This window comes from Lotus japonicus, chromosome 4 (assembly GCF_012489685.1).
Source record: "Lotus japonicus ecotype B-129 chromosome 4, LjGifu_v1.2".
In the NCBI taxonomy this organism is placed as follows: Eukaryota; Viridiplantae; Streptophyta; class Magnoliopsida; order Fabales; family Fabaceae; genus Lotus; species Lotus japonicus.
In genome coordinates, this window is record NC_080044.1 from 42,572,084 (window position 1) to 42,584,918 (window position 12,835).

Consider the following 12,835-nt stretch of genomic DNA (forward strand, 5'->3'; position numbering starts at 1 on the left):
CAGTGAATGAATGACTTTAAGGCAGACTTAGCTGTTGTACTGAAGCCCCATGAGCTAAAATTGGTTGGTTACTTCTTATATTAGCATATAAAGCACATCCTCTAGCAAAAACAGTTGTGAATTAGTTTGGATGCTGCATAGTAAAAATACAAGTTTGTAAGAAAACTGGAGTTTGGAAATACTAGAGATACTGTTTGTTGAAGGCGCCCAAGTTAATTACTGTATGGAACTAAAATTACTTGTCTTCTTTTCCTTTTCCCTTTATGTTCCAAGCAGTAAAAATTAAGTCATTAGCAATACTTTTTACTAGACTAAGACCCGCGTGTTGCGCGGGCAGATACAATTGAGAGGTAATAATGTTCTATATACAAAGAAAAATAAAACTGATTATAAAGCAAACTTTTGTCCTTTTAAAATGTGACCGTGAGTGAAGGGATATCATTTTCACCTTAGTTCAGCTTCATAGACGATCCTCCTAGGGACAACAATGTTAATTATTGGCTCAGCTACTAATCACCAGCAGCGTAAACTTCATATAAAATCATTGATTGTAATGAAACTAATTTTATGAAATTCATTATAATGAAATTGTACCTTTTGAGAGCAGCAAGCGAGAATCCTGTTTTTGCACCAGCAATAGGCGATTCAGTTTCCCATTGTTAGGAAATCCAATGTACTTTGAGATAGTGGGAAGGTGGGATCATGTTTCCAACGACGACAATGCGAGATCTTCTTTCTTGATGGCAATAACAACAATCTCATTCTATTGGCGTTCAATGACAGGAAGAGTGGTAAAGGGATGGTATTCAGTAACACTACTAGAAATGTGTTTTTTTCCTGCGCATTTTTTGGCAATTTTTATTCGCAGGTATTTCCTGCGAATTTTGCTGTGATTTGGGTGTTTTTACCTGCGAATACAGTCTTTGAAGAAAAATTCGCAGGTAATTATAAAATTTCTTGCAAACTTACCTACGGACTGCGATTCGCAGCTAGATTTGAATATTTGCTGCGAATTTATTGACGTCCTTAAATTCGCAGGAATATATTCGCAAAAAACATCGCAGCAAAACTTGAAATTTCTAAGCAATTTTCGCAGGAAACAATAATTTAATATTCTAAGCAATTTTCGCAGGAAACCCTTATATATTATATATTAAAATGTATTAAATAATAATATATTAAAAGTCTCAGATTCCGATCTCGTTCACAATCTCGCTTCTCATTTCGTTCTCGTTCACGATCCCGATTTCTCTTCTAGGGTTCCTGCTTCCCTGCGCCGTTCAACTTCTCGTCCTCCGCCGCCGCCACCGCCACCGCCACCGCCACTGCTTCATCGCGTGCCTCTTCCAGCCGCCATCGCTCGCACCTCTTCCTCTGTTCTTGTTCGAAAAAAAAAGTATTAGACAATTAATATGATGTACCATTTGATTACTATTATTATGTGTCAATATTATTCCACCCTTGTCTATTTTTTTAAAAAAAATCTCAATTTTCAACATAAAATCTGGGCATTAAAAAAAAAATTACCTTTACAAATTTCCTGCGAATTTATTGGGGAAAATTTTCTTACCTGCGAATTTTCCTGCGATATTTGCGGCGCATTTTGAGGTGAAAATCGCAGAAAATGTCGCAGGTATTTCCTGCGATTTTTGCAGCGCATTTGGAAGGGAGAATCGCAAGAAATGTCGCAGGAAATTTCCTGCGATTTTTGAAAATCGCAGCAACAATTATCCACGAAGGTATTAGCTGGGTATTGAAAATTCGCGAAAAATTTCGCAGGAAACGTGTTTCCTGCGAATTTTTGAGCTAAATTCGCAGGAAAATGCGCAGGAAATAGCTGAATTTCTAGTAGTGTAAGATATTGATTCCACCTTCAAAGCAACTTAAATCAGAGGAAGATTTAAGAAATCAAATTCATGCCTTGAATGAGTCATTACAAAGACAAAATGAGTCACTTGAAAGGCAAAATGAGTTATTGCAAAGACAAGAGCAAGACAAATTAGAGATGAAAAAAGAGTTGAATGAGACAAAAAGTCAATTAGCGGCTTTAATGCAACATCTAGGATTTGCTGGATCTTGTTCTCATCCACCTCCATCACCTCAACATAGCCATGAAGATGAAGATGAAAATTATGATGATTATTATGCTTCATTTTAATATGTTACTCATTTTCTTTGCTTTTAAGTATTAGACAATTAAGTTTTCTCACATTAAATATGATGTAGACAATTAATATGATGTACTTCATTTTACTTTGCTTTTAATTAAGTATTAGACAATTGCTTATCGAAAAAAAAAGTATTAGACAATTAATATGATGTACCATTTGATTACTATTATTATGTGTCAATATTATTCCACCCTTGTCTATTTTTTAAAAAAAATCTCAATTTTCAACATAAAATCTGGGCATTAAAAAAAAATTACCTTTACAAATTTCCTGCGAATTTATTGGGGAAAATTTTCTTACCTGCGAATTTTCCTGCGATATTTGCGGCGCATTTTGAGGTGAAAATGTCGCAGGTATTTCCTGCGATTTTTGCAGCGCATTTGGAAGGGAGAATCGCAGGAAATGTCGCAGGAAATTTCCTGCGATTTTTGAAAATCGCAGCAACAATTATCCACGAAGGTATTAGCTGGGTATTGAAAATTCGCGAAAAATTTCGCATTTCCTGCGAATTTTTGACCTAAATTCGCAGGAAAATGCGCAGGAAATAGCTGAATTTCTAGTAGTGTAATGGGATCGAACATATTATATACAACAAAAATGAAGGAAAGAAAGATGGAGGTGATGAATGTCATGGATGAAATTTAAAAATGAATTTGCAGCTCAAATCAGGGGAACACAACTCACATCAATATGGGGCTGCACTTCATGATTCATTAGCTGCTAGTTATATGTTCCAAAACATCAGCAAGATGCACCCGAGGTAGAGGAGAATTTTGATGATGAATTATAATTGTTGTTCATTTAAAACTGATTTTGACCTTTCACATGTCCGACTGACGTTGGGTTTGGCCATGTAAGAAGAGCAACAGCCTTGTGAAGATGTTGTGAGGACTGAGAAACGTTATATTTAGTGAGGTATTTATGAGTTTTGAACGGTTTAGAAAATAGTAGTATTATAATATGAATGGATGCTGAAACTTGAAGGTTACAGAAGATGAAATGCAGCTTGATAAAATGTTTACTACAAAATGGTTGAAGATGACACATCGGATAAATTGCTGATGTGGATAGCTTTGTAAAGAGTAAAAAAGTGAGGTGTCAAAGTCTTGCGCTTCAGGATTTATATATTATAATAGAATAGATAGATAGATAGATATATTTCTCTCTCTGTAGAACTAATATTTTGTTTTCTTCTTGTTAGTTTTCAGTCAAGCATTATATTTTGACTTAATTAAGCTTTTCGTCCCTATCCTTTTCCATAAATATGGTTTTCGTCCCTCGTCGGAGCAAGACGTGGTATTGGTCCCTATCTTTTGCCAAAATAATTGGTTTTAGTCCCTTCGGCCGTTTGGGTCAACGCCGGAGCTCCGCCGGCCCATGTGACACCCCATGTGGCTGTGCCATGTCAATTAATGAGCCATGTTGGATTCTTTTTTTGTTTTTCATTTAAAAAAAATAATTAAGACACATTTAATTAACAGCTTAAATAAATTTAGACAAGATGGCAATTGTCCATTTTACCTCTGTTCAAAAAATTAATCCCATCAAGATCCACCCATCATCATGTTCATCATCTGAACATAAAGATTTCTCTCAGCACGAAAACAAAATTTTTAGAAACCCCAAACACAATTTCCAACCCTCTTCAAACCCATCACACCCAACCATAAAACACCGGTCTCCATTTCCAGAACAATGATGGAGAAATTACAAAGCTTCCTCCCTTCTGCCTCCATTGTTCTTTTTAGGCTTAAATACTCTTTTGATCCTTAAAATTGTAAAGGGAATCAAATCTGATCCCTGTAAAATTTTCACATCAAATTAGGTCCCTAAAATTGTTTTTTTAATCTAATTAAATCATTTTGCTCAATTTTGACTAGTCAACGGTCCAGTGGAAAGCCTAGTCAGCTAAGGATGGCCACATGGATTTTTTTCACATCAATTTTAGTCCTTTAAAAAATATTTTAATCAATTTTAGTCCTTGTTTATCCACCTTCCTCTTCCACCTTCTTCCTCCATAACTCAAATCCTTAAATCTAGAAATTCAAAACCCTAAAAAAACTATATGTTCATCACATTCACCTTGTTCTTCCTTTTGAATTTATGGGATTTGAGTTATAGAGGAAGAGGAAGAAGGTGGAAGAGGAAGAAGATGAAGGTGGAAGAGGAAGAAGATGAAGGTGGAAGAACAGGGGCTAAAATTGATTAAAATACTTTTCAAGGGACTAAAATTGATGTGAAAAAGTCCACGTGGCCGTCCTTAGCTGACTAAGCTTGCCACTGGACCGTTGACCGGTCAAAATTGAGCAAAAGGAGTTAATTAGATTAAAAAAACAATTTTTGGGACCCAATTTGATGCGAAAATTTTACAAGAACCAGATTTGATTCCCTTTACAATTTCAAGGACCAAAGCGTTATTTAAGACTTCTTTTTATTTCTTAACAATTTAACCATTTTCATCAAAAGGGGAGAGAACTGAACCCTAATCCCAACCCAGATGCAAACCCCCAAATTCGAAAAACCCTAACCCAGATCGTAGAGAGCGTGAAGAGGAAGAGATCGAGACAATGGAAACCTTAACCTTGTTCTCTATACAAAATCGAAAATCATTAACTTTGCTTGGTCGATCAATTGTTGAATCTTGCGCCAGAGCCACCAATTCGGGCTCAAGATTCAGAACCGAGAGTTGAGTGAAGGCATGCACCGGGAGGTCCATCATGGGTTCCGAAATTGAGATCTATGGAGTCAACTCCATAGCTTTTTGGAAAAACAGAGGTGTTGTGGAGTGGTACCGGAGAAAGGAAAGGATGGTGTTTGAGGTGGAAAGCTCGAGATAGAGATGTGGAAACCTTGAGTTTGAGAGTGTAGGGAAGATCTGGAGATTTTGTGAAAAATAGGGGAAAGGGGAAGAATAATGGTATTGGGTTTTGGTGTTTAAGAAAACACTAATGGATGATGATGATGAACAAATTAATTTTTTGATTTTTCTTGTTGGAAGGATGGTGCATTAATTTTTTGATTTTTCTTAAACACTAATGGATGATGATGATGAACAATAATTAAACTTGTCTAAATTTATTTTAAGCTGTTAATTAAAAGTGTCTTAATTATTTTTTTATATGAAAAACAAAAGAAAAATCCAACATGGCTCATTAATTGACATGGCAAAGCCACATGGGGTGCCACATGGGCTGGCGGAGATCCGGCGTTGACCCAAACGGCCGGAGGGACTAAAACCAATCATTTTGGCAAAAGATAGGGACCAATACCACGTCTTGCTCCGGCGAGGGACGAAAGCCATATTTATGGAAAAGGTTAGGGACAAAAAGCTTAATTTAGCCTTATATTTTCATTGGAGGAATAAGGACAGATGTGATTTCAATCCGGAATTTGACATGGACAGAGACTATTTGGACCATCCTCATTTACTATTCACACCATCCCTTTAAGTGTAAAAATACATTTATACCCCCAAATATTTAAAACAAAATACTACTTCAATTTACAAACAAAAAAAAAACTAATCTCACCATCTCCCTCTCTCATTCTCACGCTAGCCTTCTCCCAATTGAAAAAAAACCCTAGCCTCCCACCACCATACTCACTGTATCACGAAGGAGAAGAAAGAAAGAGGAAGAAGGAAAAAGACGAAGGAGCAAAGGAACACAAGAAAGGAGGAAGAAGAAGAAGAAGAAAGAAGGAGCAAAGGAACAAGAAAGGAGGAAGAAGAAGAAAGAAACCGTTATTTAAATTACAGTAACTTCCGCTATCTTAATAGCGGAAGTTACCGCTACCTTGATAGCGGACGTTACAGCTATTTTGATTGCGGAAGTTACCGCTTCTAAGATAGCGGAAGCTACCGCTATTAAGATAGCGGAAGTTACCGCTACTAAGATAGCGGTAGCAATAAAACGTCCGCAGTTTAAATGGCGGAACGAACCAGAACCCACATATTCTACCCAGATTTACGCGAAAAAACCGTAAAAATCCCAAAATCTCACCTATTTTGAGCTTCTATTTTTCTCTTGATCTCACCCACTTATCTTCTACACTGATTTGGAGCTTCAAATACCTCTAAGGTGTGTGATGTGTTTAGAAGATGAAATAGGGATGGGGGAAGATGAGAGTGGAAGAGGAAGAAGGAAGAAGAATGTGAGGTTGGGAGAGTATTTTCTTTACTACTTTGTATGTTTTCTATGTTGGGGTTATTTTTGGGATTAAAAAAAAGGGGATGGTGTGGATAGTAAAGGGGGATGGTACAAATAGTCTTAGCCTTTGACATGAGAATAGAAGGGAGAGGGAAGTTTACTAACTATTCCACTGTTTAGAAAAAACATTTTGCATTGCGTATTACTCCATGTAGACTTGAATATTACAAAACCTCAAACTTGTGAGGTAAATGCTCCACAATAGTCTAATGGAAAGCTATAAAACAAGAAAGCCTTTTTTATCTTGGGAATGGGAAGCATTACAATTTCTTTCTCTCTCTCTCTCTCTCTCTCATAAGTGACTAGTGTTAGGGTATCAGAAAGGGCAGCTATACACAAGGAAGTCACTCAACAGGAATAGCAGAAAAAGAAAAAAAGAAAATAATAAAGGTGGGGTGCTACGTGAAGCCAAAATGCACTTTATTGAAACTTGCCTGGGCGTACAAATGCTCATCAAACATAGTAACAGCACAAGGCCCTGATGTAGAAGCCCATCCATGCTGGTTAGAATCATAACCAGGTCTAGGGTCTTCAAAGCTTCCATCCACATGATAATCTACAGGGTTTTTATGCGGGTTGATCTCTGCTGCAGTTGGTTGCAACTTCAAATTATTCAATAAATTGAAATTGTAAGGCAGGTACGGAATCTGCCCACTCAATTGTAGTCTAAGAGGAGCAGTACTACTCATGTCAATGAGGACACAATTTTCTTGCCCGGAGGTAGAAATCTCAAGTTTGCTACTTGAGCCGAGATAACTCGCATAACTCCCAAATGATGAACTTGCAGATCCCTCTACATCTCTGAGAAATATCCAAATAAATGGTGTTACAAATGTTTAACTAAAAAATATCAATTCAGTATCTATAAAACATTGCCATGTCTAGAAGAGAAAATGTTGGTTGCTAATCATTTCAATCAAACATTCTTCAATGATACATCCTTGCATTGCAATGAAACAGGTTATGCAGACTGAGAAGATTGTGGAAGAACAAGTATTGAAGCATTGAATATATTTCTACTTTAGATAAATAACTCACTTGTAGAGAAACAAGTTTGAGTCCTCGGGTAAAACTATATTTTGGCTGTCTCCATTAGCAATCCACGAGAGAGGTTGGAGATGCTGGTCTACACTCATTCTGAAGGGATTACTCATTTCATTGAACTGGAAGGTAAAGATATTAGTCACAACTCTTTAGTGAATACAATAGAAACAAATTTTACAAGAGAAAGTTAGTTACAAACTAAACAATTCTTTACCTGGCTATTGCATTGTAGGGTCACCAGTTGTTGTTGCTTTTTTATATTTTCCTGCCACATCAGTCAGATTTTAGACATAAAATAGTGTCAACTGTCAAACACCTTAAATGATGCATTATTGGAGGGCAGTGAATTGAACTGTATTTATGCTGCTTCTTTTTCCAGTCTACTCCTTAACAATTGAGTAGCTGTTTTTCCTTATCATTATTAAAACTGCGATGCATGCTTCATTGACAACTATCAGGGTTTGCATTGTATACCTTCCCTGATTCCTTTGACACAAACTATAATCTAGCAAGAATATCAGATCCTTTTAGCAAATACAACGACAACCACCACCACAACAACAGCAAATAAGTCCTTATCCCACTAGATGAGGTTGGCTATATGGATCACTTGACGGCATTACGCTCGATCAAAAACCAGATTTTGTAGAACATTATTGGCCACAAGGTGGCATTTAAATTTTAATTACATCTTCCAACGTCCTTTTTGGCCCCTTTCTACCCTTTTTCTCAAGACTACGAACCATGTTATCAACCCGTCTCACTAGTGACTTCCAATGTCTTCTTTGTACTTGTCTGAAACACCGTAACCAATTTCCGGCATCTTTCCTTCAATAAATGTCATAGAACTCGTCCAAGAACTGATATTATTTCTATGATAGAACCCTAATTCCCAATTTGGGAATCAGAGAAGATCCAGGAAGAGATACCAAACACCCTCCCAAAACCCTAAGAGAGACCCAACGCTCTAAACCCTAATTTCCAAAGTGAATACAAAGACACTCAATAGTCTCTCTAACTCACTTATTTATACTCACTCTCCAATTATGCTAAACCTAATAAAATATAATATAAAATCTAATGCTAACTGGATAAAAGGTACTAATAATAAAACTTAATACTAACTAGCAAACCACGTGTACCTATCAAAATGCCTCACCAATATCTCCTCTGACATGATCATTGGGTATTTTGTCCTTGTCCGAATAACCTTAACCGATTTTTTCGCCATCTTCCCCTCACTAAATGCCACACCAATATTCCCTGCGATATGATAACTACGTATTTTAGGCTTTCTTGTGTGATGACTCATCCATCTTAATATTTTCATTTTTCCTAATCACAAACTTCCCCATATCGTCCTGTTAAAGCTCAACATTCACGACCATAGACAATAGCAGGTCTTATAGAGGTTCGACAAAAATTTCCTTTGAGATTGGTAGTATTTTGTAGTCACAGATAGCTCCTGATGTTTTTCTCCACTTTAACCACCCAGCTTGAATTCTGTAAGTAACATCTTTGTCAATTTTCCCATTATTTTGTATCATATATCTCAGGTCCTTAAACTATAAAACATGTGGTATGATGTCTTTCCAATCATTACTTCCAAATTACTTCAAACATCAATGCATATAGTCTGTCTTACTCCTTCTTAAGTGAAACCCCACAGATTCCTTAGTCTTTCTCCAAACCTCAAGTTTAGAATTAATCGCTATCCATACTTTTTCAATTATAACTATATCATCCACAAACATCATGGAGTTAGGAATGCCCTTTTGCATATCTACTTTCATCAAATAATTTAACATCTTGAATATAAGATCCCAATATGACGAAAAAATTTTCTAGTATGGATCATAAAAAAATAATCAACTACCTTCAGATCTGTGATGCGAAACTGAACCATATAAACATTATCCTTTGCAAAGAAGATCAAGTACAGGATAGTGTAATTGATAGGAATAGGACAGTGATAGTTATGGCTGATAGAGTTTGTTATTGTAATAGTAGTTAACTAAACTAAAGTGGGAATGGGTTAGTGAGTTATATCTTAATAGAGTATAAAAAGGGATAGGGTACTCATGGTAGGTAGCAAATTTTCGAGACTGGGAGCTCTAGGGAGAGAAATGGTTCTCTCAAAAATCCAGAGACTAATTCTTGTGCCCTGCCCATTCGGGATTCAGGGACTGTCATCAGTAATAGAACTTTACATTGTTCTAGTGATCCAGTTTATATCAGAAATGCATACCTTATGGGTTTGAATTTGCTTAAGTGACTCCCGGACTGAATTTTCCATCTGTCCCAACTGATATACACTGCTTATTTTATCAATCTCAGTCCAATTACTGCATAGTCCAACAATAAATTTAATTTGTTAGAATAACCAGCAGCCATAGAAATTAGCTAACGATAACAAAGGGTAAGAAAAGCAAAAGTGATCGACCTTAATCTCTTTTGGATTTCAGAAATTTGATTCTGTAATAACCTGGCATGATTACTTACATCCTGCAGATTGCAGAAAGCAAGTTAGTAACAGAACAACAATGAAAGAATAAATGAACAAAGTAATTGGCGGAGGTTAACACAGTTACCTCAATTCTTTGACTACTGTAAGAAAAAAAAAAGAATATTTTAGTTAGTGTCCTAATTGATTAAACCTGTTGACGGAAACAATAACTAAATTAGTGTCAGCATGGCGGCATACCTTGTACCCATAAATTCTTGTATATTTACATCATGGTCTAACTTCTTAAAGGTTTTCTTCAGTGCCTGAACTCTCAAATGGAAAAAATTTATCAGCAAGACTCCTGGTAACTTTGATAATCAATCATTTCAAAGGAAAAATCTATTTTAATATGGATTATGGAGAATAAGTTGTATGAAATCACTTACTTCGAGGCTCTCCAACTTCCTGTTTCATTCAATTGGGAGATATTTTTAATTTTTGCATTACTAAGAAATAAATGAAATGTACACATAAAGATGTATCATATCTATGTAAGAAAGGATTTCAACTGTACCTTTTTGCCCTTTCCTGTGGAGTTAGTTGAGCGAACTTTGCAATAACTTCCTCTAAGTTGCTGAATCCATCAAGCAGAGGAAGTGAATAATCACACAGATAGAAGTATTTTGAATTAACAATATAACTTTCCGATAACTCAAAAAATTCGAAGGTCAACAGAAAAGAAAAATTTAAGACAATCAGAGTCCAGAAGTAACTAAATTCATAAGTGTTATCCACAATTCGGTCCATTGGAGTTCAGATCTCAATAAAACCAGCCCTACCCTTTGATGTCAAAGGTTCAAGTTCCTAATCCAACTATTAGAATATTTTGAGAAAACTTGAAGCACTAGCATCATTAATGTTTAACAGAATATAACATACCTTATGAAATCAAACAATCCATAACTCTTATTGAATGATTCAATATTTTTCAAATTACTAAAGCAAAAGTAATGAGTACATTTATGTTTTCAAGATACCAATAATATCGATTTTTCATTTAGTACCTTCTTATTAAGTAGTAGAAGGGTTAATATTTGACAAAATTGAGAATTTTAAATTACAACTCAATCCCAAATATAAAAAAGGGGACAACAATGGTAATTTTCTTATGCCTGAAATTTCCAGCCACATGGTTCAAGAGTGCAAGAAAGTAGAAACAAGAACTTTTATCTTAACCATACTTGTTTACTTATTCAGTTAAACTAACGCGAAATCATGTCTTTGGCTGCTCCAGTAATTACTAAAATAGCCGTTAAGGTGGCCTTATACCTAGATGGTGTCTTAAGCCCATTTAAATGCTAGGCTATAGTATGAACTAATTCTAAAGTAAAAGTATTGCTATGCAAATACCTGTGCCTCCCCCTGCATATCGAAGGCTTTCCACTTGGTGAGAACATGAGAAGTATAATATCTATATCACATAGTATAGATAACTCAGATGCTTTTTTTATGATTCCATTTTTCCTTTTAGCATATGTTGCCTGGCGGCCATTGGTGTTCTCAAGCCTCTTTATCTTTAGCTTTACCCTGCCCATCCTGCACATTGTATAGTTAACAACTATTGCCTTAACCATTCAACAAAAAAGATTCTAAAAATAGAGCCTTTTTCGTACCAAAACACTCATTTCAGTAGCAATTTCAATCCACTCATTTTGCAAGATTATATTCATTTTATCAAAAACAAAAAAACAAAAAAAAAAACACACTCACCATCCAGGATTGACAAAGAGATTGAAAAACAAAATCGATCCAGTCAAATTCCAAAACACAATGAAGAACTGAAATTATATTAAGAAAAACAAACATGCATACCCTATTTATCAATATTTGAAGGGAAAAGGAGAAAAACAGTGAATGTGAGCAATTGAGAAAGACCAAGCAAGAAAACAACATAAAATAGATAGAGGGAAGCATAGATTATAAACTCACCCGAAACGATGAAGTCCAATATTATGGAACTAAAAAGGTTCACAACCAAAAATGTGGGAAAGACAGGTTGTTCGGCAATGGCACTGGCAATGGCAGATTCAAAGGGAGAGAGAGCTTACATATAGCTTACGATTAGATGACCGGGTGACCGGCAAAATCGGTCATTGTGGCATGCGGGAGAATAGGGAGCTAAAGAGCGTTAGAGATTTCATTTCATTTTTCGTACCATCAAATCAAATACTCCTACAAGATAGAACATTACAACATGTCGACACTTTATGACTTGTGTAGTTGTGTTGCGCCATATCTCTCTACCTTTTTTTTTTTTTTTGGTACAAAGCCATATCACTACCTCAACCAGGTAGGATCAGTCCCTTGTGCCTTATTAATTTTAGGCTTAAATAAGTTTTTGGTCCCTAACCTATACCATATGTTTGACATTGGTCCCTCATCGGAGTAAATGTGGGCTTTTGTCCCCAACCTTTGTCAAAAGGTTTGGTTTTGGTCCTTCCGGAGCTCTGGGTCAACGTCGAGGCTCCGGTGGCCCATGTGGCATGGCCACGTGGGGATTAATGAGGTCAGGTGTTTATTTTTTAAAGGAAATTAACTCAGTAATTAAAAACTCATTTAACCTAAACTAACTCCCACTAATTAACATCCTTCTTAATTAATTCAAAAAGAAAAACTAGGATTTGCAGATTGACCTAAAAGGCCATATCTCAACCCTCTTCTTCATCAATTTTGATCATCATCTCCATCATCATGAACAAAAGCCTTCAAAAGGAAGAAGAAATTGAGAAATTAAAATCAGATCTACAGATGAAAGGTGAAAAGATTCAAGCTTGAAGGAGAAAGGGGAGTAGGATGAAGAGAAAACCCAGCAAATTCGAAGTAGTAGCAGCATCAATATTAGCAGTTATGAAAAGCAAGCAAAAGATTCATCGTGCTTCTCCTTCCCATTGGATCTCGATCTCGAC

The 12,835-nt window shown here is 36.0% G+C and overlaps 1 protein-coding gene across 1 annotated transcript; it reads right to left on the reverse strand.

The window, feature by feature from the left end:
• Nucleotides 1-6,494: 6,494 nt before the first annotated feature.
• LOC130715449 (agamous-like MADS-box protein AGL30) lies at nucleotides 6,495-12,015 on the reverse strand. The gene is made up of 11 exons (XM_057565545.1): nucleotides 11,859-12,015; nucleotides 11,280-11,465; nucleotides 10,444-10,503; nucleotides 10,316-10,334; nucleotides 10,128-10,192; nucleotides 10,015-10,030; nucleotides 9,867-9,928; nucleotides 9,672-9,768; nucleotides 7,638-7,688; nucleotides 7,418-7,542; nucleotides 6,495-7,180 (listed from the first exon to the last, which is right to left on the reverse strand). The coding sequence occupies exons 2-11, from the start codon at nucleotides 11,462-11,464 to the stop codon at nucleotides 6,778-6,780; spliced, it is 1,083 nt and encodes a 360-aa protein (XP_057421528.1). The 5' UTR covers nucleotide 11,465; nucleotides 11,859-12,015; the 3' UTR covers nucleotides 6,495-6,777.
• Between the last annotated feature and the right edge of the window lie 820 nt (nucleotides 12,016-12,835).